Source organism: Pseudopipra pipra, chromosome 5 (assembly GCF_036250125.1).
Source record: "Pseudopipra pipra isolate bDixPip1 chromosome 5, bDixPip1.hap1, whole genome shotgun sequence".
NCBI classification, from domain to species: Eukaryota; Metazoa; Chordata; class Aves; order Passeriformes; family Pipridae; genus Pseudopipra; species Pseudopipra pipra.
The window spans coordinates 12,866,600-12,893,657 of record NC_087553.1 but is presented as its reverse complement, the minus strand read 5'-3'; the positions used below and the strand labels follow the sequence as shown (position 1 = coordinate 12,893,657).

The following is a 27,058-nucleotide window of genomic DNA, read 5'->3' as shown; positions in this document are numbered from 1 at the left end:
ATAGACAGAAATATCATTTTAATACAGGTTATGGGGATGAATGTAGGACAAAGGGAACCAAATGTAACACCCAAAGAGACAAAATCCAACTTGCTAACCTAATAGTATACTGCCCTCAGTCTCCATAATCCCACAAAACATCACTTAGAGATGACCAACAACTTCATGCCAAAATGCCAAAATCTCCTTTTTTTTTTTAAACTAACTCTTCTCCTTTGCAAGTCTTCTGCCATTTATTGAGCAGGTCTATTGTGTCCTGATTTACTGAAATCAAGACAAAGAATAACAATAGTGAATAGCTCCATACTAGTAAACTTTGTTTTAGAGCTAGAAACATAAAGGACTAAAAAATCTCCACTATCATTAATGCTTATATTGTCACAGTTGATAAAATTCCTAAACCTGAGCAAGGAACTAAAGGAAGGACGAGTGAAGAAAATACAGTTTGCATCTCCTACAAACAGTCCAAGATTACTCAATTTTTCATACAGCTCTGTATCTGTAGGTAATGCATACATAGAATATGTTCATAGGATCTAAGTCTTAGGAAACCAATAACAGCATTTTCTGAGTTTATTTCAAGACTACTGAACAGACTCAGAGCTAAAAAGGTAAGGGTTGCTATTGTCTAAAGACAAGTAGATGATTTGAAACCCTGTTAAGAAATCAAGACTGCATAAGTGTGTGATCCACTATAAAGTTCACAAACATCTTTTTGAGGATTTTTCTCTCAATGATTCTTCCAACAACTGTTTCCTGTAGCTCTACCTGCACGTACATGGATCCTGGTGTCTTACAAAGCATTTTGCAGATAAGGAGAAATTCATGAAGGTACAACATATTTTTTAACAGCCATAACTATTGCTTCCAATTAATATCTCTCAGGCATTGCACCAGCATTCCGTCACGATTACATGTGTGTCAAGGTTGAATCTTGAAATCAAAAGCAGTTTTCAATTGTAATGTAAAACATTCAGAAGAGAAATTAACTTTGGAATCCCCTCCTACTTGAATTAGTGTTCTGTTTGCTAAGAAAAATTCATTTACGTGACAATTAAAATAGTAAAAATTAAAAAATCCGTTCCAATTTAGGACTTAATTTCATGGCACTGCAGTCCTAGAAGTGTCTTCTAAGAATGGTTATAAGCTATTTAGAACAGAAAGCACAAGATAAAATATCTGTGTACGTACGCAGAACTTCTTTAATAACTTTGGAAAGGGCAACCTGGTAAATAATATGTTAAGGAAAGCTAAGGGAAAAGCAGGCAAAAGCCAGCATAAAAAAAGCTCATGGGCAATATGTGCTAACCTGCTGGGCACATCCTCTTCTGTTCCTTTGTCCAACACGCTGCTCAGGTTATGCTCTGCCAGTGTCTCTTCGGGAACCTCTTCCAGTTCTTCCTCCCGCTGCAGCGACAGCCGGTAGTTCTCCAGCTCAATCCGCTCCGGAGTGCCCCGCAGCCGCTTGGCAAGGCTGGGCTCCTCCAGCCCATTCACATTAGAACCTAAGGATAAGCCAGTGAATAAACAATAAATGCAACAGTCAGAACTGTAATTCTTTAAGAAAACCGAGCGATTGTGAGAAGAGGGGCACGAGGCGGAGGGAGGTAAATAAAGCGAGAGAATACCTTATGTCATTATCCTGTTCGCCACTACTGGCACAACCTGCTGGGAAGCCAGACTGCTAAAGGGAATCTTAAGTGGTTTAGGCTAATAGATGCTAAAAAAAATGTTAAATGTCCTAGTTGAGAGAGGAAACAGGGCCATTTTAGCTGCAAAAAACTAGAGATGCAATGGAGTCTACGTAACAAGTACTGGGGAAGGCCTGGGCACAGACTGGATGTATTTTCTGAGACACAGTAGGAATGCTATGGGGTAACCCTGCTGCGTGTTAAAATCGTTACCAGTCAAGTCTACAGAGTTAGGGAGAAAGACAATATTGTTACTACTTAAAGATGAGTGAAGGAATGAAAAAGGTCCAGTTGGAGTATGTTTTAAGGCTTTTTATAGACTTGAATTAAGTTGCTTTTTAATCAGAATTTGTGATGAAATGAATCACAGGGAAAAATCTTGGGGAGATGTTTGCAAGCAAAAATCCCATAAATCCCAGAAAACTGCAAGGATATGTGTCCCAGGCAGCTGGAGAAAATAATACAGGAGCTTCACTCACTGTGGCACTCAATGAAGTATATTCTAATATTTTAGCTCGAATAACATGCCACCGTTTACCCTTACCCAGCTTATACTATTTACAGAGCCCAACATTTCCATGCTTTTGTTTTGCTTTGCTAAACAAGCCAAGCCACTCTCTCACGAGATAAGCTCTTCAGCGTGCTGATCATCCCCTAGGTCTCTGCACCTGTCCCAGTTTGGATTAATCTTTCCAGAACCTGTGTGATTAGAACTGAGCACAGCTTTCCAGATGAGGCCTTATCAGCGTAACACACAACCCTGCCAGAAATCTCTCATCTGGTACACGCTGGGAACACACTTGCCTATTTATATGCCACATAATACTGGTGGCATTTACTCACTGACTGGTGTTCAGATCTTTCTCTTTCTTTGCTTTCAGCTGATAAGAACTTTGTTGGTAGCCAAAATTCTCACCACTTTCTCAGTGCATGACCTGGTACTTTCTGCTATCACATTTCTGTTCAACATCACAGATGGCAACATTTTGCAGCTCTTAGTGAATGATGTGCCCATCCTTCTCTGCATTGGTGGGGGTTTGAAATTTCAGCAGATTTTTTCCTTTTTATTTTTTGGACAGAAACCTTAGTCCCAGTTACTTTCAGTGAAACTCCACAATCTGTAGGTGACATCCAACCCCATTATTTTCTTTTTCAATAAAACCTCTAATCTCTCATTTAAGCCAACTTCTTAGCCACTTGACACTTCATGTACTGCTCCCTCATTTTATCCAGTTTAAATAATTATTTCCATGTGTCAGCATTCAGGTGTTCTACTGAAGCCCAGACTTTTCAAATGCACTACATTCCCCTCCTGGAGGTAATCAGTTATGTTGTTAATAAAAGCTGCCAAGCCAGACTGGCATAGCCTTTGTTGAATCCATGTCACGTTTTATACCACTTACCTGCATGAAAACAAAGGGCTTCACTTGCAGAACTAGCAGTCTTTAGTTATTGCTCCAAAGAAGGTGTTTTATCTACTGTTGAAATTAACTTACATGTACTTGATCAAATCACCTTTTAACCTTTTTTGTTTGATGTTTTGTTTTCTTTATAATTTTTTATTTGCAGGTCATACTTCTGTCACCCAGTGATTGCACAGTATCGCCCCAAATTAAGCAGGCAAGGTACATCATGATACCTTGATTTATTCACAAACTGTTACCACAAAGCTCACAATTTCATTGTACACTTCTTCCACTCTTCTGAGACTAAGAACTATTTGGTCAAATTTTATTTTCAATCATTACAGTATGGTAATATTTAAACTTTTCTTCCTGCATCATTGGATTAGTCTTTCCCAATCTTGCTACACACCGACTCTTTTGCTCCCATGTCCAATGCCAACTGAAATGGAAGGCCATCTGATTGACTATACATTAAACTGCATTTTATGTCAGCTCCATCCTCACTGTGGACCCACTGCTGGTTTCCCTTGCCTTGCTTTTACTTACATGCTTAAGGAACAGAGCTCTTTGCTTTCCTTTCCTTTGCAAAGTCTAACCCAGCATGAGCTTTGGCAGCGTTTACTTTATCCTCACACATTTTAACCTCCAAAACAGTTTTTGTTTCCTTTCTTCACCCTTTGTAGTTTCTCACTTTATTCCTAACAGTCCTTTTTTCAGGGCAATTACTCTCTCAGTCATCTTAGTGTTCCACACAAAATTACACAGGCCTTGCCATGATTAGTGGCATCTATTTCCAATCCCTCTCCTGAAAGATAATATCTCATAAAAACAACTGCCAGGAGAGTTTTGCTCTCTTCCTTAGCATGATTTAACCCTTCTGTGATGTGGGCAAGTGGCTGCTGTGCCTTCAGCTGGAACTACATGGCTTCTTTACAGTATAAACCAGAGAAGCTTGCTCAGGTGGCAGGTGGGAACATTGCCTTGCATTTCCAGGGATACTGTGGTCTCTACCGCTTCCTGCTGCTAAGCCTTATGTTGTGTTAGTGTTTGCAAAGTTTAGTGGAACTGGACTGGCTTTTCAACTGGGATTCATGTTTCATTTAATTCTCTCTCTTGATCGTGATACCACCTCGGCCAAATCTATTTTTGCAATCTGTGTTACATTCCCCAACCCTGAGTTCACAGTAACAGGGGAACTGACCTGGAATATTGCTCTGCCACTTCTGGCTGACAGTAAAAGACCAAAAGACTTTGGTTAACACAAGAACACCAAAGTGAGGGAAAGCAAACAAGGAATATATTAAAATAATAATAAAAAAAGTTTTCCTACTACTTGGAACTCTTCATATACCCAGAGCTATCAGCTTGGCTCACCTACTTCAACAGAAGTATCTTTTCACAAGCTGTTTTTGATTTGTTCTCTTCTGATGCAAACCCTAACACAGCTGCAAAGTCCACAAGCAGAAAAAAAATGATGAAAAACAAAAAGAACAAGAACTTCTAATCCACCTGATGTTATTTTACTTCTTTTGTTTTCTATCAAAATATAAAACCATTCCCATATAATTAAATTAAATGGAATAGAGTATTTTTTTAAAAAAGGTTGTTTCACTGCTCCAGTATCTAGGGTGGGGAGAAAGACTAGCAGCAATCACTCTAAGGTAGAGGAGGACTGAAAATCAGTCCATTTATAGTTGACATCCATTTATATGCATTTATATGCATTTCATGAACACACATGATCTTTCAGGTATGTTTTTCAAAACACAAATCATCATTGCCCTTCTCATCACAAAGACCCAGTATAACTGGTACACAGGAAATCAAACAAATCCTATCACAGCACAAACTGTAAGTGGGAGTGACTCAATGCAACTGTGTTAAGAAACTGCATAGATGGAAAAGCTACCTAAACGTTAATGCAAAAGGATGTGGACAAGCCAAGATGTCCTGCGAGCTTGACAAGCACTCCATGCTTCAAAATCTCAAAGAAGTAGGAAGGACATTCCCAGCACCTTCTCTAATTAATTTATATATCCACACACTTGAGATGCAGGATTGGTCACATCCCTCCACTCCCCTTTGCAAAGAAAAGAGCTCCACGTCAGAGAACATGATACAGAAACTCAACTGATTACCAGCTTCAGCAAGGGATTTCCAGGAATTGCATTACATGGACCACTTAGTTCACTTGATCTATCGGTTCTGTTTCTAAAAGATGCCATCTAGGTACCTGCAAAGCCACTGTTACCAAATATGAAACAAGAGAAATGCTACTGATAACCAACTTTGTGCACTGCAAAGCCATCAACTATCAGAAGGAAAAGCATTACACTTCCCAAATCTATGTAAGGGATAAAAGTAAGAGTGAGGTACAGGTATCATTAATGTGTTTGGATGATGGACCATTTCCTCATAATATGCTACCAAGTGCACACCAATTCATTTGATGCTACAATAAGAAACTACAAATAGGAGCAAGGGAATCTGAAGCTCTCCTACCCTCACTTCTCATATATATATATATATATATACAGTGCTAAATGGACGGGGAAAGTCTATTCCATTGCAGTTCTTGTAGACTCTAAAACTTATCCTTAAAGTTCCTCTGGAGGGGAAAGGTGTCTCTCTCTAAAATCATTATGCTGGGCTCTCCAGACTGTTCTGTAGCTCACTGGCACAAGACAGCTCCATAGCCACTGCCTGATGTTCTACCTGGTCAGTGCCTCTGGGCCCACAGAGACAAAAGGCAGCAACCAGTCACAGTTGAGAGAAAAGGGGCTGATGAGGCTGCATTTGCTGGGAAAAGAAAGTTGTGTTACTATCCAGGGAGGGGAGCTACCTGAAAGCCAAGTGCAGCTTCTCATACAATCAACTGATCAGCTAACCCATGAGCAACATCCAAAATAGGACACATTTTAAGCCTTGATTCTTTACTTTGGACAGTGGGCCATGAACATTACACAGATCATCTCAAGGGAACTGTTTTTTGTAACAGGACAGGCTGCTTAGCTGGTGCATGAAAGTTGCCAGAATCCTTTAGTTAACTCAGCCTTGACACAGCTTGCCTCCTGTAAAGATAAGTGTATGATCAGAGATAACATTCCTGCACAGAACCACTGCTTGCCTAATAGTGTGTCCTTTCCAGCAACTCTGGCAATTCCTGGAAGACTTGAGAAGCTCCTCTTGAGAGAGGATCCCATCTCGATTCCCTCCCAGTACCACCCTGTTCTGTAAAATCGACACAATTATTCCCACAAGCTCAATGAAATCTTGCCAAAGTTACTCCCTGACACAACACTTGCTGAAGATGCAGGAGAGAACTGGGAACCTGAGAACAATGAATTCTTCCCAAAGGGAAAATCCCTGTCAATTTTACTGAAGTTATTTTCATTAATTATGCAGTACCTCTAGACTTGCTTTTCTTAGCTTGCAATCTTAATATCCAAGTTACATGTCATCTCTTGTAAGTGTGGGTTCAGTATTTTGCACAGACTCAGCCATTGCCTTGGGGAGTTATGGAAATTCAAACAAAGGAGTCTACTTTGAAACACATGCAAAAGGGGGAAGGAATTAATACATTCTCAGGAAAAAGGTCATTCTGGATTTCTCAAGTCTTGTGGTTTTGTGGTCATGTGAAACACTGCACCTGTTTGTTTTCACTTGTCTTTTCCAAACTCTTCAATTACTTCTACCTCCACACAATTGTTTGAGAACATAACTAAGTCAGATAAAACAATTCCTACAGAGACAGCAGCACATTGTGCGTGACAAAGTACAGAAGAGGAAGAAGGGAACTTTTCCATTGGAGTTTAAAGGTGTTGCAGTGAGCTCTGAGTCAGAAATGCTGGAAGTCCTCATATTCCATTGTCATTAATTTCTAAGAAATATCTTTTGGGATAAGGTTTCTGAAGTGTGCTTGCAGCTCAGCAAATATTATCACTGAGATATAAAGGCAGCAGACAAGATCCAACAGCATTTTTAGGCTTCTCATTTTTCATCTGTGTTAAGGTCAAACTGAGTTCCACGTTTTTTCCTAGAAGTTTCACCCTCACCCACTTCAGTTCCATTAACTCCCTGTTTGTATTCCAACTCCACTTCTCATCCAAGGGCCTCAAAATGCTTTACAAGTGCTAGCACACTAAAACAAACCTATTTTGGAAGTAGGTAAGTACTGTAGGGGCATTGCACAAGTCCAGACACAGAGATTAAATACCAGCAAGGCAATCCCATAACAGACTAGTGGCATTGCCAGAAACAGGATCCAGAATGCACAATGCCAACCCTTTCACTCTCAACTTTACTTGAAGTCAAGAAGAAACACTTTGGTATAAGAAAATGCCCAGCACTGTGTGCACAAAAGGAAAGGAAATCTTGGTACTGAGGTCCGTGGTTAGATGCTGCACACATTGAAACAATAAGTCAATTAAGACATTCCATTTACATAAGTACAACTGATTTCTTATGAAATCCTTTCCTTAATCCTCTCGAAAATTGCCATCTAGCCAGTCTTAGCAATTTTTGTACTGCACAGTAACAGATACATAAAACACATACATGGCAACTCTAAACTGACCAGCGGAAGTGTGTTAAATGGAATGGATTTTTTAAGGGTTAGTAAGAAATTCTAAGTTTTAAATCTAGATTTATCCACCCTTTAAAATTTAAATTCTCTCTTTGAAGAAATGTCTCCAGGAAACCACTGGAAAGAGCCCAGCAGATCTGGTGAATTCTTGTCACTGCTTGTTCATGCAGCCTCACATCACATAGTGCAGAACTGCACATATCCTGGCAGGATCCCCTGAATCTTGATAAGCACAATCTCGAAGACAAAAGGGGCACTATAAATACCTCCTTAAATAGAAACAAGAACCCATTTATTTGAACGCAAATACCAAACAGCATCTTGGGTTTGGCTGGGGTAGAGTTAATTTTCTGCCTAGTAGCTGGTACAGTGCCGTGTTTTGGGTTTAGTGTGATGATAACCTCGATAGCACACTGATGTTTTGGCTGTTGCTAAGCAGTGCTTATCCTGAGCCAAGGATGTTCAAGTTCCCTGGGCTCTGCCAGAGAGCAGGTGCACAAGAGGCTGGGAGGGAGTGTGGCCAGGCCAGCTGACCCAAACTGGCCAAAGGGATATTCCATAACTATGGAACATCATGGCCAGCACATGTAGAGTGGGGGGAGTTGGCCAGGAGGGACCGATAGCTGCTCAGGGACTAGCTGGGAATCGGTGGGTGGGTGGTGAGAAAATTGCATTGTGTATCAGTTGGTCTTTGGGTTTATTCCTCTCTCCTTCATTTTCATTACAGTTATCGTTATTGTTGTTGTTATTACTATAATATTTTACTTTGTTTCAATTATTACACTGTTCTTATCTCAACCCACAAGTTTTACTTTCCTTCAGATTCTCCTGTGCACCAGGGCTGGTAGGGGGTGGGGGAGAGAGCAGCTGCATGATACTTAAATGCCAGCTGGGGTTAAACCATGACAAGTAGATATCAAATGTCAATGTTATTTTGATATAATGCCTCAGCTTTCTCTCTAGGGTATTCCCAAGCCCTCAGGAAGCCTGAATTACTCAGCTGTAAAAAGAAGCCATCAAATCTCAAATTTTCTGATGTCTGTGTTTCCAGTTTGATTCATAACATGTTCTGCTAAATGTAAAAGGCCTGAATTCAAAGAGGACAGTAGGGTAAGAAAAACAAAGTCTATTCATAAGCAAGATATCCAGTGTCCATGCACAGGATTCAAACTGAACTCAAACCTGACAATGACCCTGCTGGAATTCTTCTGCAATGTACACATACCAATCACAGCAGTGAATAGTAACTCAGCTTTCCAGAAGATGCACTCTACTGTGTCAAAGCTCTTGGAGTTTGACATGGGAACTGTACAACTGCAAACTGGCTTATGCAGGGCAGACTTGATCAATACAACTGTCCTTAAACTGACACTTCAAATCTAGGGAACTCAAGAGCAGACACAGAGCAGAACTGCAGCTCTCGAGCCTACCAGGAGAAAAAGAGTTTTGCCACTGAGCAACCAACGTGGCTCGAGACTTCTACTGCTATGTCAGGCTCAGTCCTCAAACTCACAATCCAACAATTCTTCCCAGCAAATCAGGGATCTGAACAGAGAAATGACTGAGCTGTACAGACAGAAAGGTGCTTTATCAAAATATCCCCTGAAGCAGAAGTATCCAGCAGAGATTTACCAGTACTACTTCCAGTGCTGACCAAAAAATTTTATAGCATTACTTAATTCAACAGCACATGAAATAAAAATCAGTGAGATTCCTGTTGATATCTACTGGTCCCCTAAGCAATGAGGAACACAGAGGCCCCCAAGGGGGGCCTATACACCATTATAATGTGTATAGGAAGAGCTGATAGTTAAAATACTCAGGGGATTCTGAAATAGATACCCCAGAAACAAACATATTAAGATGTAAGTCCTCCTCCATACATTCCACAACCTCCAGCTAGAATTAAGTTCTTCATTCTCAGATACTGTCAGTAAATGTGGAAGCCTGCACTCTTCATAATTATGAAAGTGAATTGGACTGACTATTGAATGAAATTAAAAGCTCACATATTTGTCTCATGGGTGTTGCAGTGTTTTCCCCCCACTCCCCTCATTATTTTGGTCAAAACAGATTTCTAGAATTCACAAAACAGACACTGACAAAACAGTTGCTTACTGCATCAGTAGGACAGAGCCTGGAAACAGCTGGCAATTGCATTGATCTGACCTTTCTCTGGTTTGAGTGGAAGCAACCAGAAGTGAATATAGTTAACCAGTTTAATATCAAGGTCATCTGTAATTTATACTTATGTCTTGAAAACAAACACAAATTCATCTGCAACTTCATAGTATAAAGTTATGTTTAAGAAATAGTGTTTTCCATATGCAGGTGTGTGAAGTAGCAGCATTAAGTCATGAAAGTTAAGAGTTCAGTATGTGGTTTAACAATACAGAAAAGTTGTCTTCATTACAGCAGAAGTATAGAATAATCCAGGAATATAGCTATTTCTGACTCCTGGAAAGCATCCAGTGTTGTCACTGGTGGGTGGAGAAAAGAATCAGGGGAAAGGAGGTATTAGGTCACCTAATCCAAGCCCCAGGGAACACTGCTAAGCTCAATACTCCTTATTACATCTCCTTCAGCAGAAAATCTTAACATTTGTACAGATTTCACTTTTACTGCTGCTCAAACAGGTTTCCAGTATTAGAAATATAATATAAATTATGTAGGGATTTTAAGTCCATTAATTACTGGTGTGTTTATCACTCAGGAGTATTGGTAAATCAGTAACCTATTACTGATCATTTCCCCTTTTGCTGGTATCATCTAAGATGTTGGAGTTCTCTCTGGTATTTTGATCAGCTCTATCATATATTGCCTGGCCTCATTTCCATTCCCTGAAAGAAGCTGAGTGTGGGAAGGCTGAAGAGCGCTGAAGGATAATCTGGCTAAAGATAACATTACTTTGCAGGCATAAATTTTCTCCTGGAAGCTATTCAACATGTTACCTCAAAGAACCACACATATATTTTAAAATTCACCATGACCTTGGTTCATGAGCTTTCCCCTTCTTTTTTTGAGTGAGTTACTCTCTTTATTTTTGTTAAGTAACTTAGAAATTAATATTTAAGACTGATTGTCCAGTTATAATCCAAACAATAATCCCTCTTATGGTGTTACAAAGAAAGCCTCTATCTTTTCTGCTAGGTAAGACTTGGCTCATTTTATTCACTGTGGCATCTTTTTCTTGCCACTTTTATGTAGTAGCCCTGTGGAATGTCTCATCTCAGTGGGAGGGATCAGACAGGTGATTCCCACTGTGCAAGTAACACAAAGCTGAAACAAGGATTATTTCCACTTATACGTAGCAGTGGAATCTTCACTGGCAAGTGCTTCAGGCACACGGCTCAAATCACAGAAGGCAAGGGCAGGGACTGGGAGGATGAAGAACCACCCACTGCAGGAGGTGAGGTTCCAGAACATTTAAGGAACCTCAAGGTGCATGAGTCTATGAGAATTCTGAGGGAACCGATGGAAGAAGCAGCTAAGCCACTTCCTGAGAAGTTGTGGCAGTCTGGTAAAAATCCCACTAACTGGAAAAAAAGGAAACATAATCCCCATTTTTATAAAAAATGGAACACCTGGGGAACTACAGGCTGATAATTCTCCTCTCAGTGTCCAGTAAGATCACGGAGCAGATCCTCCTCAAAATGATGCTAAGGCACACGGAAAGTAAGAAGGTGATTGGTGACAGCCAGTATGGCTTCACTAAGGGGAAGTTGTGCCTGACAAGTCTGGGGGCCTCCTACAATGGGATTACAGAGTTGGTGGGTAAGGTAAGAGCAACTGATGTCACCTACCAGGGCTTGTGCAAAGCGTGTGACACTGTCCTGCATGACATCCTTGTCTCTAAACTGGCCAGACATGGATTTGACAGATGGACCAACTGGTGAATAAGTAAATGGCTGAAAGGTTGCACTCAGGAGTTGTGGCCAACAGCCCTGTGTCCCAGTGGAGAGCAGTGATGAGTGTTGTTCCTTGGGGGCTGGCGCTGTTTAACATCTTTGTCACCGACCTGGTGACAAACCCTCAGCACGTTTGCCAACAACACCGAGCTGTGCAGAGCTGTTGGTGTTCCTACCCATGGCAAAGGGTTGAAACTGGATGAATTTTAAGGTCCCTTCCAACCCAAACTGTTCTACGACTCATTCTATGAATCTTTCAATGCAAATATTGCTTACCTTTTAAAGAAACCGGTACTTACAGTTCCACCTTGGATCACGGATGATATTTTGATCATTAAAGAACAACCAATCTGGATTTGAAAATTTTATAACATATAATAAAAATGCAGAATGTAATATTTTCAGTTTCCTGTTCGAACTGTGATCAGATTCAAAATACCACTTGTGAATAGCTATCTTCTTTCAACTACAGAGTTAACAACCAGGGTCTCTTCTGTGGCAATGTACAACAGATTTCCATAACTACTAGATCTCAGAATATATTTAGATACCAACCACGTCCTTACTTAATTTCTATCATTTGTGTCAAGATTATGAAGTGTTGAAAATGGAACAGGCTGAAATGCTGGGCTGGCAGTTACAGGAAAATATACTGGGGAATACTTGCCCTAAGAAAAAGGCCCACATACTCCAAAAAGCTTCAACATCTGCTCTCTCATTCTGTCACATACTTGTCTATTATCTACATTTATCCCACATACTCTTCTGTAACAACTGAATCTTCCAAGCGATCCAGAGCTTCATAGCTTTGTGGGAATTCTTCCTGAAACTAAGAAAATTCTTGTACAGATACAGAGCTAATTATATTTATAAAATCTCACACACTTCCAGAAAGAAAGCTTCCAAAAGACTCATTACTGATTAAAAACAATTTACACATCAGTTCTGATGTTTTAAATCCCAGAGTTACCCAAGCCTGAAAGTATTTGAAACATCTCCTGGGTAAAAAATTCCTATTTTTAAACACTTCTGCCCGCAAGCCATCACATAAAACTTCTACAACAGCAGAAAGGACAGTTATGAAATTTTCCTAAAAAAGCAAGCACAGCCTTCTGGGATGACAGCAAACATAAGAAATGTCAGACTAAACATACATTTTTGAGAGAAGATGTAAGCAACTAAGCAGAGCACAGAAGTGCCATCTCATCCTTAAAGAGCATCTGCCCAGTTTTGTTTGGAAAGCCTAAGCTAAACTCTACATCGCCAGGATCAGCTCTGCAACCACTACTCCACCTTCTTCCATAAATACACTTCATAGAAGCAGAAGAATAGCTTTGACATTGACTCTGGATTATCTATTCCTTCCCCTGAGATTATTTCTATTTGTTTTGGTTTTGTGGCTTTTTGTTTTGTTAGTTTTGGCTGTTGGTTTTGTTTGGTTGGTTTGGTTTTTCCTTTTGTTTTGTTTGGTTGGTTTTCTCCCCTTACTTCTTGCATTTTAAGATGCATTAGCAATTGCACACCTTAATATATTATGCTGCTGATCACAAGCAGGTGGTAAAACTAAAACTGCCTTGGTTTAATTTGCATAGAAGTGAACAGACATTTATTTGCCCATTTCATTATTTTAAAAGTACCTTACACTTTTTCATGACTGTTAAAGAGCATTAGAAAAAGAGATCTGTGTGAAGCAGCTACAATTCTGACATACCAGATGAAGAGGGGTAATATGTCTGAAATATAAAACCAGTTGTACACAGGAGGTGTTCTACACTACCCTACTGATGGGTGTTGCAAAGGAAACAATCCATGGCAACATGCTTCTTGGAAAACCTGTTACCAAACTATATCTGATGAAGCAAGCTGTTTTGGGATGCATGGTGGAAAACACCTTAGTAGTCCCAAAATCTCATTTCTTATTATGAAGTTTTCAAATCCCTGTAAAAGCTAATTCAGTCCATCTTCAGTGTAAGTCATGGTTTTTGAGGAAACAAAATATCCACATTGCCAACAGACTCTTGTGCATTTGTGAATGGCTCAGTATCTCAGAGTTTTAAAGTGATTGATACACTAATTAAACCTTGTTTTTAAAAACTGTCTTTAATATATTACTCCTTCATAGTGAATTTCAGTCCTTCACTTTCAGTTCTGGAATAAATTGTTGGATATTAGCTGATGGCCACCTAAGATTTTCTGTGGATAATTTTTTTGAGGATGTTAAGTGAGAACGTTAGCTGCAAAAAAAGTATGGTACCTCTTTTTCTGTGTGATAAAGACATATTTCATCTATTCACCAAGCTCTACAAATTCCAAATAATATTAGAGACCCTCAGAAGTGACAGATGCAATGAAAGGACAAATCCATGTAATTCAAGATCCCAGGATAGCATATTCAGAAAAATCCATGTGGTCTCTTTACAGAGCTACAGGCAAAGAAGCACATAAAGTCAGCAAGAACATGGCCCAGCCCAAATCATCTACCTTTCTTTCTCGTTTTCAGGTCATTTTATTTGCCAACAAAGGTTAAAAGGAGAGAAATTTGACATAGCGTCACTTGGGACTTTATTTACAGAATGAGGTTTCCTCTACAGTAAATCATTTTAAGGTAAATCTTGGAATGGGAGAAAGAAAGAACAGTGGCAGTGAACGGGGAAGACTGTTAGAAAAAGGTTCAGGTTTGTTTCACAAATAAAACTAGGATGCCTTTACAAAAAGCAATTTTTTAGTGTCAGGGCCATGGAAGGAGTTTCCAAGGCAGCATCCCTCTCCTAACCAGTGGGGCAGGATACAGAGTTCAACTCTTTTCACAGACATTAGTAAGAGAACACCAGAAGCCAGGAGACTAGAGGAGAACCACGGCCACAGAAACAGAAGAAAATGAGCTGAGAAGTCTCTCTCCCATCACACATATACTTTGTTTCTCCATCTGAAAACAATGTTTCCTCTACTGGTACAGCAAGGAACTCTGATTTCAACTCGGATGGGGAAGAGCTCTGGAAATGCACAACCTCCCTTCATACTTTTTATTTTCCTCCTCTTCTTAATTCATGAAGCAAACATTTGATTTCTTAAGAGTGTATATGTAGCTGTTAACAGCTTTCCTGACACAGAAGAGTGGAGGTTGTTCTAGTGGTGTATCACAAAATGACATTTCTAGTTCACGCACCAGCACACGGAGTTTTATGCTGAATGCTGATGGCTCCTTCTCAGAACTGAAGGTCTATTTTAGCCTCAAAACTGGGACTGCTAATCACAGTAAAGGAAAATTAAAGGCAATTTCAAAAGCGTAAAGCAATTACCTTCCTCCAAAGAAGGAAATTTTACATATAACAGAACCGGTTTGTGGTTGCAGTTTTGTGAACTACCATTTAAGTGTAACTGCTCCAGCCAAACATTGTTCATAATTAGACTCTCCAAAGTCATCTCCTATTACAAGCTTTTCATTGCCAAAGGTGCAGTACAAAGTATGAGAAGCATGCAAGACACAGAGTCCCTAATGTAGACTAATCCAATGTATTTTTGAGAACAGGAAAACACAGCTCAAAACTATGATCTGTTTGTCATGGTGAGAACATCACACAATAGTCTCTTAATGGTCTTGAGGAATGGAGGTCACCTCCTCACATACAGCTTTCCTGAGAAAAGACAACAGTCCAGCTAGAATGTGAGACAGAGGATTTGGCTCCGAGGCTCCATATTTACTCATTTTCTGCCCTTCCATCACACCAAAACATCCCACCATCGCAGCAGATGCTGTACCAAGAGGAGGAACCGACCCCTGACAAGAGCCTCACCTGTCACACTGTGTCTCCCTGTTCCTGAGCGCTGACTTGGGCTCACCCATGGCTGTCACTGCCTTGCTTACAGTGTGACAAGGACCTCTGGCCAGCAGCAAGGCACATAAAATCACCTCCCAAATAAACCAAAATCTGCCAAGCTGCAGCACTGAGAGCACATCTATCCAAGGTCAGCTTTGCCAAAGCAGTAGGATACTTAGCACAGGGGTCCTTAGCAGGTTTTCTACAGCAACATGTCATGATGGCTGTGCAGTGTGTGCCCTGAACTCTGAGCAAACCACAACATAACAGCAAAATTAAAAAAAAAAAAACAACAATAAAACACATACAGAAAAAGCCTGAAGAGTAGCACTTTGCAGTGACAGACAGCACGTGCCATGGAGCTCCCCAGATGTCTTATATTTAAGCTTGCTAGATCTATTCATTCCACTTTCCCCCAACTCTGTATCCCCTGCAGCATCCCTCACCTGGAACCAGTGGAGGGAGAAGGGGGAGGACAAAGAAAAACTCAGAAACCTGGAGTTTGTTTGGAATTTATTCCCTTGAACATTTCACACAGTTGAACAAAAAATATCTCAATTTCACAGCAACAGGAAAACCACGTGTTACATAATTCAAAGAGACACACACACCCAAAACAAAAACAGGTTGAAAACAACTGCATAAATCAAAATCTTCAAAGGGACTTCAATGGAGACATGAAGCCTTTCTGAGCACTAATTATCTCACTTGAACTTATCTGTCATCAAGCTTATTTTATGCACACTCCCTCCTTTTCTCTGAGGGAAACAATCTCAAATGGTCATTACTCAGATTACACTTTCCAAAAAAAGACATTTTAATTCTGCAATTAAAAAAAAAAAATCCAACTCCTTCACACCAACTTAGTACTATTTTTCTAAGACACAAAAACATTCAACGAATCTCTGAAAGTGCCCAGAAAAATTCATATCACCCTTCAGAATATACACATACAACAAATATTCCAGTGGCACAAGTCTACAGGTCTGAAAGCTAGAGAGAGAGAGGTGGAATTGGGAGCCCAGTTACTCCCAAGAAAGTGTGTTCTTAGCAGGATGCAGCCATGAGCACAAACTCAGCACATTGCTATTTTGTATATATCCTTCTCAGTCCCCAAAATGTTTTTCAGGATTTTTCAGTGAAATTCTATCAGATCAGCTGCATAGCCCACTCTTAAAAACAAATAACCTTTCCATCGTGCCTTTTCCTTTCCAGATTTTTTGGGCTTCAAATTGCTGGTCCTTTAGCATTTTCCTTTTCTTTATGCCAAAGCCACCCAAATCCTGATAAGAACACTGAAAAGGAACATGATGGACTGGGAACAGTCAAGCATTTATCCTAACAGAGACTCCTGGCTTGTTATTGAGCAACAATTCACTGGGTACTGAACTTTGGTTCTAATTGAGTAACCCACACACTCTCTCCTCAGCTTCCAAAAATAGAGGGTCTGGTTTTAAGTTTATATTTTAAATGTTCCAGAGAGAAATAAATCTTTCATCAGATCTCTTGGCAGTTGTATGATACCCCATAAAAGGGTTCAGTATCACGTGCCATGTCCTGCAAAACACACCACCACGGCTCCTCCAAACAGAACAGACAACATCCAAGGCACACTAGTAGAGGAAATATCTTTCCTCCCAGTTTGGTGGTGCATCCTGAAATATGAATGTATTTCTTTTTTCCTTTTTCTTTTTTTTTTTTTCCAGGAGGTGGAAGGGTTTGTAATGGATGTGCTTGTAAATGTTCAGTGGTTTAAAATGAAGGCCCCACAAGCAGAACGTAATGTCACAGAACTAGTTTGCTGCTATCTTCTGTAATTTAATGTTTAAACCAGACCAAATTAAAACAAGAACAAACCCCAAATGTGAATAATAATGAAGTGGCCAAGGAGAGGATTGCATGAAGATGTTTGTTTGCACAGCAAACAGTATTGCTTCAGGCTAAATCATTTTCATGATTAAGACATGTTTAACGTAAGCAGAACTGTAAAGAGGCAATGATTCTGGACAATAGAGGCAATGTTTATGAACAAAGCTTATTTCTAAACAGGAATACATACAAAATATATTTGTATTTCCTTAGATGTAAAAATAGAATTGTGTGCAAATAATATTGGATGCAGTCATAAAGACTCCTTTTGCACTTTTGTAAATGTGGCTCCCATAATTTACCTCAAGTGACATGCCATTTAGAGGAAGCAGTCATTCTTTTCTAGCTCTCCAAGTTGGCAACAGAACTTCTTCATATATATTGCTTGCTCTGTACAACAGATTACTTTAGGAGTCTACAGTGAAGGGCTTTGCTCTGAATATTTCTCCCTGAAAACACTTAAGGCACACCCACTTTTCAGACTGCATACCTATATCACATCCATAGTTGTGTGATGCTAAAGCAGAAGGCCTAGTACCTCTACTTTGTACTGCACTTTTCAGATTTGCATTCTATGGCTTATATTTAGCTTCTTAAATCTTTCACAGGTCAAGTAACTACAGCAAAGAACTCATGACTTGCCTTATATTGCTGTACATTTTGAAGTGTTTCCTTTATGAACTTCCTATTGCTGACAGGGACAGAAATGCACTGCTTTGAGAACATGAGTTTGAAATGGGAAACATCTTATGATAAAACATCACTGGCTAAAGTCACCCCAAGGAGCACATCATAAAGCTGATAGGGGTAAAGACTGTTCCAAGTCCATCTGTCAAGAAAGAGCTGAAAGTTCAGAAACATGTTCTTACAGACCTTTAGAACAAACAGAACAGCATTTGCATTAAAAGCACATAAAAACCATATAAAGTACTGTAAATAATATTAAAAAAACCTCCAAGACACAGCAGTTACAGATTATCAAAGGGAGAGACAGTTGAAAAGCAAAAAGTTGTTTGTTGGTTTGTTTTTTTTTTTCCTCTTGGCAATAGCAGCAGTTTTGGCACAAAGGCAAATGCAGAAGATAGAGAGAAACAGGCAGACAGGGTACAGAGAGAGTTACAGAATCTACATCAAGCATGCCACAGTTCAGCAGGACCAAAAGCACAGTAACAGCCTTCCCCAACTTCCCTTTCCCAGAGAGAATGGCATCCATTGCTCAAAAGCTTGTTGCCACTTCCCAGACTGAAGGGGTAAGAGCCAGTTTGACCATAACCTCCCTGGGAACATCCCTTGGAATCACCACACCAGAAGCCACACAGGCTCTCTGGCAAACCAGACAAAGCCTTCACAAAAAGGGTGATTCTGGTTGACTGCTAAACAAACCTCAACTTGCTCATCACAGATTGTGCCCTGCAACTATCTCCATTACAGAACAAGGGACAGACAAAACACAACAAATGCCACCCACAGTGAGGGACTGACATCCTTAGCAAAGTTAATACATGCCAATCAGGTTAGTAACACACCACAAGAAAGGGCTTGTTGTGACCAATTTTGACCAATCTCACCTCATCTGACCAAACCTGCTGAACGCTAATTTGTGGCTGAATATATTTTAAGCATTAAGCCACCTAAAAAGGAGGCCAGATTTGGTGGCAAAGCAAAGGAGGCAGTGAGTGTAGGGAAAGAACTCATGCAATTTATATCCGTCTGGGATTCCATGACAACTAAAAAGCAGGCCTTGCACGAGTTACCATAAAGCTCACTGAAACAATCACTGTTGCTAACTCAGGGTTGAATTTAATTCAGAGGTATAAGAGTTAAAAATGGCTGTTTTTTTGTCTTGCATATTCTATAATATCCATCAAATATCAAAGCAGTTCACGTGACATGTTTTTCTTCTTTTACTTAATTCTTTTAGAGGCAAGTCACTCTCCACATCAATTTCTACCTCACTACTGAGGATTGGTTCAGACCTCAGGGTTCGAAATTGTTATTGCCAAATTCCATTTGGTGGCACTTGCCTTAAAGGAGGCAAAACATTTTCAGATATATGACCTGTACTGGATGAGTCAACCAGACAGGTGAAGTGGAGCCTTGGAAACAGAGCTCTGCCTCCGTCTCCATCTCAGACAGGTTTTTGCTCGAGGTATTTGCCTGCTCTACAGTGAAAGCAGAATGTCTGTAGCCTCTCAAAACAAACAATTTACTAAATTGCAAGAAATCATATACACAAATAGTTCAAATTCAGGAGTTACACTGAGATATAATCTTATAGGCTCCTTTTGATTATTCAGGAATAATGTCCTGTTCTTCCACTCTATTAGCAAGCTTGGTAATTCAAAAGGGTTTTGTTTTTTCAAACCATACATAACTGTAAACATATCACAGGTTTCTTGACCTACATACCCAGCAAGAACAGGAGCTAAAGGTAGGTACCTACAGGACATAACTGTTACACCTGCCTTTAATAACACGGTGACTTGTTTTTAAAGTATATTGCATTCAGCTTCCTCCTGCTTCTTAACCACTGTTAGGTCAGTAGTTTCAAGATATACTTAAAACCTACTGCATGAATTAAACAAAATCTCAGCCACTATTGGCATTTCTTTAGCACGGCAAAGGCACTGCTCACTTTTCCTACCACTAAATGTACTTCTGTCATGCACACACAAGAATGCACCACGATAGGCTACCTGAAAGATGACCCAGCTAAGTTGAGTGTGTCCTAATGCACTTTGGGCACTGCAAGAGGCAAAGCTATACAAGGTCCAAAAGCTCTAAACATTATGCTAGCTATACACTGCTTTAAAAAAGCAGAAAGCAAATAGAAGGAGCCCTAGATTTCAAGTTTTGCTGTTTGACAAAACGGTGTCTTTTCCATCTTATTCCCCTGGAAGTACTACAGTGCTGCTACAGGATTGTGCCACTGCTACATAAGGAGAGATGGGAGCATCTGATTTAGGGCTGATTTACATCTCATTTATATAAGCTTATTGCGAACTATGGTCTATTGTTTGCTCTACTTAGTGATCACTTAGGTGCTACATATTGAATGTTCCTTTGTAAAAGTAACTAAATTTGATCAGTTGGAAGGACTAAATCAGAGGAAGGAGACTTTCTGCCAGCAGTTGCTTTGATAAACTAATTATACATGTAACTAAAATCTCCTCCTTCCAATTCTCATCACCAGTAGCTTCACTCCCTAAACCACCTTATTCTCACATCAGACTCCCTGTGCACCAATAAATATTTTTTCCATTCATCTTAAAGAATATGTTCCAGCTTAAAAAAAAAAAGTCTCTTCATTTTCAGAGAAAACAATTTGAAGTCTATCCAGTTGTACAAAAAAATGCTGTAGTTAACACACCTTTTAATTTCGCAAATGGTATTCTTCTCTACCTTTTCCCTTTTCTCACTTTTGCCATATGGAAACTCCACACACACAAAAGAGGAAACCTTGAAAGTAACTATACTTCAAGAATCAACTACACACACTAGGAATAAATTTCTCCCAGATTGCATTCAGTTACAATCTTAGAAACACTTGTAAGAATAATATATAAAGACAAAGAAAAATATGATTTTTATTTGCCTCTGGGTTGTTAAGGTCTTTTCCCAATTGGCACTATGAAAACATTCTTTTCTCAAAGTATTGCAGTATGTTCTCTCCTAAAAGCAGCAGATTTAGTTGATCCATAGTGTTCTGGAACAAATACTAGAAATCAAATCTCTTCCTTTTTCTGACATCACTAAACGAGCACTTCGGGGCTGGGCAAACGAGCATTTGTAGCACAGACACTTCTCTCATGTTAGAAGGAATTAGAATTTCAAGTTAAAAGGCAAAACTACTTCACAGTAAGACACACGCATTCACCACCCCGTTTCCAAAGCCACGGCCGGGAGCAGCACAGACACTGGCAGTGAGGGAAGAGCACCACGACCTGCCCGCACCACGAAATTCAAGGGGTTTAAGGAATCCAATCCCATTAGCTGTCAGACACCCAGAATTCCAAAGGAGACACAATCCAGAGATAATGGGATCTTTCCCATTCAAGTACCAGATTAATGAAGAGAAGCTTGGGAGAACAAGAAACCACACCCAGAATTCAGGCAAACACAGAAATCCAGTTTGTGATCTATTCCAGTGCTTCAGAAAAACTTTTAACTTCACTAACATTTTGCTGCATACATTACAGGGATTTTATCTGGGCCCACTCAGAGGAGACTCTCAACTGAGCATCTGTGTTTTCCTGGAATTCTTTTGAATAATGCCCTTGCAAGGACTGAGAACATCTAGGCCCCAAAGCCACAGTGCAAAATAATATATTGAGATTTTTCACGTAACACACAAAATTCACATGGCACCGCAAAAAAACCACACGAGTTACACAGCTCAGAACTGGGTCACGTTAATTCTTACTGGTCAGCAGGCTGCCCACAGAATTCCCCTAGGATCTGCACGAGAACTTCTGACTGGACATAGAGAAAGGGAACCCCAAAAGCCATCAGCTGACACATGAAAAAGGAGTCCAGAGGGTTCTGGGCTACCTGGTGCCCAATGGAGGAGACTGTGCTCTGCAGGCGCTGGCTTGCCAGCCTAACTCTGCCCAAGAGGCCGAGCGAGTACTGCACCACCCTGCTAAAGAAGGAAGCGGAGCTACCTGGGGCCCTCTCTGCTGAGGCGGGGATGGTGTTTGCCCGTCCGTTTCCATCACTCGCCATGGCGTCCTGCAGAGGTCCCTTGTTGTCCTGGAAGAACGTAGGGGAAGTTAAATTCATGTTAGAATTGAAAACTTCACATGTACTGAACATGCTGAACTAGGAGAACGTCCCGCTCGCAGTTGTGACACCCCACGTAACCATCGCACAAGGCAAGGTCTGAACCAAGTATGTTCCTTCTCAGTTTATGGCTTTATTAAAGCTCTAAAAAACAAGCTGGATATCCAAGAAAGTCAAAGCAGTAAGATCCCTGAAGTCTGCTCTTCTGGGAAATAAAACAAGTACCGTTTCTAGTCTTTATTTTTGGCAGGAGGTACGGCACATATGTTGGGATGGCTCCATTATCCTTCCGTAAAGGAGGAGTACGGCTTCAGTTTGTACTAATAAAAACTGAGAGGCAGAAAGACAGGCACCAGCACTAATATGAAGGAAAATATAATCTAAGGGAGAAGGTCAGTTTGCAGCACACAAGCTAAACAGAACTTGTTAAGAGACCAGCATGCAGCTTGCTCAGTGTAAAAATACTGAAAAGGGTTTCAAGGAGAAAAATTAAGTGCCTTGGATTGCAATGACAAAAGCTGAGACTTTTCTGTATACACAGTGTGTTTTCATCCCATATTTAAAGCACAAATGCTTCCACTATGATAGCATAGGAAAAGGGATATCCCTTCTTTTCACACAGGTTCCCATCAACACACAGAAAACCTTCAGAAATGAAGGTAAGTGATCTTCATAGCTTATGCAAGTGGGGTAGAACTTTATGTTTCAAAGGAAAAGCAAACAATTTGTTTCATCTTAAGAAAAACCATGGAGAAACAAAGCAAAACTAGAACTGGTAACACTATTCATATAGTCTCTGCAGGGACTGAGTAAGAACTTCAGCTGATAAGAAAACAAATCAAAATTCTGTTTCGAATGGGATAGTACAGAATTTCGTAATAAATACCATGAAAAAAGAAGCAGTAAGTAGAGGAAGTGCTTTTAAATAATATTTGTAGAACTGCAAGAACTTTCACAATATAAAAAAAGCAACTAAATGCACTCTGAATTTTTCTACTTAAAAAAACCCCACCAAAACATCATATGTACTTTCTCAATGTTAAGAATCAAAATCTATTAACACGACACATTAAATGAAAATAATGAGTTACCTTTCCTGACAGAGGACCCACTGCTGGCCTCTTTCTTTGAGCATAACCAGAGAGCCGGTAACAGTAGTGAGGCTTACAGTAGAATTTACCTGCAGACAAAACACAAATGATGGTCAGCAATGAGAACACAGGAGTTTAGCACAATATAAATGCCCATCTCACTGCAACTTATTTTCCGCTGCCATTCCTGTTGCTCCCTCCAGTTTCTTCACTGTACAGGGGAGGCAAACACTATCTGAAGTTTTTAACTCCAGCCCTCCTCTCTCCCCCTCATAACTAGCCTCCTTTCCATTGGGTGCCTGACAGCCATTTAGTTTAAAATCCTATCAAACACCAAAGCAAAGCTGTGAGGCTTGTGTGGTATCACATGCTAACAATGCGGCAGTGTGTGAGGAACAAAGAAATCATCACATGAAAAGCTGGCAGAAGCACTTTTGGAAAAAGCAAGAATGAATACAACCAGCAGAGGAAAGTGGGTGAGGACAGTGTTAACTCCCAAAGAACCATCCCTCAAAGTGCACAGTGTCTACTCGTAGAAAGGACAATCAAACAATGTTTCATTTTCAAAAATAAGACCTTTTGTGATACTGGAGGTTTAATAACACCCCAGAAGTCTAGATAGGTTTTTCACTGGTATCTGAGCACTGTCAGGAAGACAAAGCAGCACTAGTAACACCATAATACAAATAATAGCAGCAAATGGATGCCATGTAATTATCTTCCACTGTACCTTTGCCAGCGTATCATGCTTGGTATATGCAGCCCATAGCATCCCCTATTGCTATCCCATTCCTAGAGCTTTGCTAATGCATTCCCAACATATATTTTGACCTCCATCTCTTTCTCTAGGCTAGTATTTGCACAGTTCTTTGTTTTATGGTGGAAAAGTGACAAACATTATCTATTGAAGTCTTTACTTAAATAAGCATTTCTTAATATTTCCACTTTCCAAAGACCACTCCAAGACTGTCTGAAATGAGCAACAGCAAAAAAGCTCTTAGATAAAAATTCCCAGACTTTGAAGCCTTCAACCAGACACTGACTGCAGAACACTGCAGAATGCTTATCACTCCCAACAGCTACATGAACAGCAACAATGTGTGTATAGCTTTGTTGTTTTTTTTTTCTCCCAAAGAAAACTCAGACTGAAATATAAGCTGAATTTTCACAATGATGAGATTAGACGAGATACCACATATTTCTGTTTGTTCATATCCTCTTCATACACACACACAACTGTTAGGCATGGAATATCATTTCAGAATCAATGCTATCAGTGTGCTGAAACTCCCAAGCTCTGTGTTTGCTTCACTGAGAACTATCTGGCCATAACTGCATACACAAGCTTGCTTGCAGAGGGAATCACTAAACCTGGTGGTAAAAACTGTTTCAGCCCATACAGCTGACAAAGGAGCCCAGGCTCTTACTGTTTAACATACAGTCAGGTTTTCAGTTACTTGTGAATGCCCAAAATAACAGCAGTGCTCAAAAAAATGCTTTTTCCCAACTTTGATTACTGGCAAAGATGTTACTTCTATGTGCTGGTTTCAAAATGACCATTGGCCCCTTTAAACTTGCCTGCCAAGTCTGCTGACCTTCTGAACGAGAAATAAAGGGGTTTCTATTCCTTACTGGGAGTCTGGTTTGATGATTCTAAGTTTCCTCAACTTTTCACAACCGAGCAAGTCCACTACTTAAAGTCATTATATAATGCATATGAATACATAACTCTGGTTCTTTTTGCCCCTTAAGCCTAGGTATTGTTTCCATGGTCATTACTCCACCCAGTATATGTAAAAAGATTCTTCCTAGTTACATGCAGTAGATACCTATCAATTTGATAACACTTCCATTTGCAGTAAAATATTCTGGAGTTTCATCCTGTGGCATATCAGTTTATAATTTATCTTCATGTTTGCCAATGAGCAGGGAAAATTACCGGTACAAACTTTTTTTCCTGTTACCTTTGTTTTCTATACCATCATGTTCCAAGTAGAATCCTTTGCACCTAACCTGTCATATGGTTTCACAACATTTTGCAAATACTTTCCTATTGAGATAGGATTAAAGATAGGCAGCTGTGGAAGAAAACAAAGGCATACCTGCTGATGTAAATCAACATTTATCTGAAATACTTTCTGGTATTTTTTCTTCAGAAAATGTGACATTTTAATCAATCACTGCTCAAGCAAAGATTGCAACATATTGCTACTCTTAGAAGGAGAACACATTTCACAAGTGATGGGTGCTTTCAAATTATTACTTTCAATATGCACACTCTGTTGATAAATTGAGTTTCATCTGCTGCCACATTATCTGGATTCTCAGACCTGTAGAGTATATCTGGAAGCTTCTCTTAATTCTTCACATTAGATGCTATTAACTGAGTCATCAGCAAGTTTTGTAATCATATTCCTTCCTCCTTAGTTTATCAGATATAGAAAATGAGTCATTACTGAATCTTCAGTAACTACTTCAACACCACTCTCTCTGTAACACTCTGTGCAACCTCTGTGCAACCTTGATGCTCCACTTTTTGCCATATAAACAGAACTTAGTTTGTAATGATCTATTATCGTAGTCCCTGATTATAAAGTTCTTATTTTAGTACATCTAAAATAAACACACAGAGTTGGAGAGTTGTGATGTCTTCAAGAAGAACAAGCTGACTACATTTCTCTCAAACTTGGTATTTTCTCTTAAGTGGTATTAAACACTAAGGGGTTTTATTTAAAAACTGTCAAACGAGAGTAAAGAGTCTAGCTTTCAAACTCAGCCTCCAAACCCTTTCAAAGCCTCCAGCTACTATTTGATTCTCTGCATTCTAGCAGCTGTTATTAAAGTTCAATTAATTCCTACGAGCTCAGTTATTTTGCTGTCAGCATGACCTGGCCACAGGAAATCCATAAAGCTTCAACAGTTGGAGAGATGGTGAACAGCAGGAAGAGTTACTCTCTTCCCTAACTCACCCAATAATTTTTTAAACAAAAAAAAAAAAAAAAAAAAAAAAGAGCTGCAATCACTCAACAGATGATCCAGGACAGGTGTGGTGGTTTGTGCTAGGCCTTCCTTGGTGACCAGTTTGTAACCAAGGAAGGGTCCAGATTTACCCAGTATTCCCTACGATTTTTACATAAGCCAGATTATAAGAAGAAAGGAGGAAAGGCCTTCGCTCTCTTTCTTTCCAGCACCTTGGAGGTGCAGGTTCCCTGCTGTTGAGTCTGCCGTGTTGGGGAGCGAGGCCTGGTTAGGCCTTGCCGACCTTGGGAGACAGAGGTTGCCGGCGATCGTTCCGGAGCGACTCTCAGTTGTCCCAAGGAGAGTAGTGAGCTATTTTCTTTGCTAACTCTTTTAGTTGTTAGATATTGGGTCACTAATTGGGATATATATATATTTTTTAGTTTAGTTTTGTTCCCTTTCCCTTCCCCCTTTCCTTTCCCTTGTGAAATTGTATATTTTAATTGTATATAAGTGTAAATATATTTATATATATCACTTTAGCTGTCTCTCTCTCTTTTCGGGTTTTCTTAGGTTTTTTTTCTCCCTCTTCTCCCTGAGGTTTTTGGGGGGGGGACAGACTTCTGGTGGTAAGGTTTGGAGACTTGGCAGGGAGCCAGCTTCAAACCATATCAACAGGTAAGAGAACTCTGGTAGAAAGGCAACTTCTCTTACCATCTTCGATGTCGTAGGCGTAGGACGACAAGCGCAGGGTGGTCGCACAGTACTCGCACTTGAAGCAGCTGCGGTGGAAGAACTTGCCCTCAGCACTGAGCCTCTCCATCACATAGACCCGCTTGCGGCAGAAGTAACAGACGTCGCTGCCTCCCAGGTTTTGGGGGAACTCCTTTTTGAGCGAGCCCTAGACAGAAACAGGGATGGCTAAATCCACCTGTGTCCGGCCTCACCGA

The 27,058-nt window shown here is 40.0% G+C and overlaps 1 protein-coding gene across 19 annotated transcripts in view; it reads right to left on the bottom strand.

Annotated features, from left to right (window-relative positions):
- The window catches only part of MICAL3 (microtubule associated monooxygenase, calponin and LIM domain containing 3), a 182,361-nt gene that overhangs the window by 48,175 nt on the left and 107,128 nt on the right, over nt 1–27,058 (bottom strand). For all 19 annotated transcript variants that reach the window (XM_064654486.1, XM_064654501.1, XM_064654487.1 and 16 more), the window contains 4 exons: nt 26,823–27,009; nt 23,151–23,239; nt 21,942–22,029; nt 1,310–1,505 (listed from right to left, as the gene is read on the bottom strand). In XM_064654486.1, coding sequence (XP_064510556.1) covers nt 1,310–1,505; nt 21,942–22,029; nt 23,151–23,239; nt 26,823–27,009 — 560 coding nt within the window. The remainder of the gene's footprint in view (nt 1–1,309; nt 1,506–21,941; nt 22,030–23,150; nt 23,240–26,822; nt 27,010–27,058) is intronic.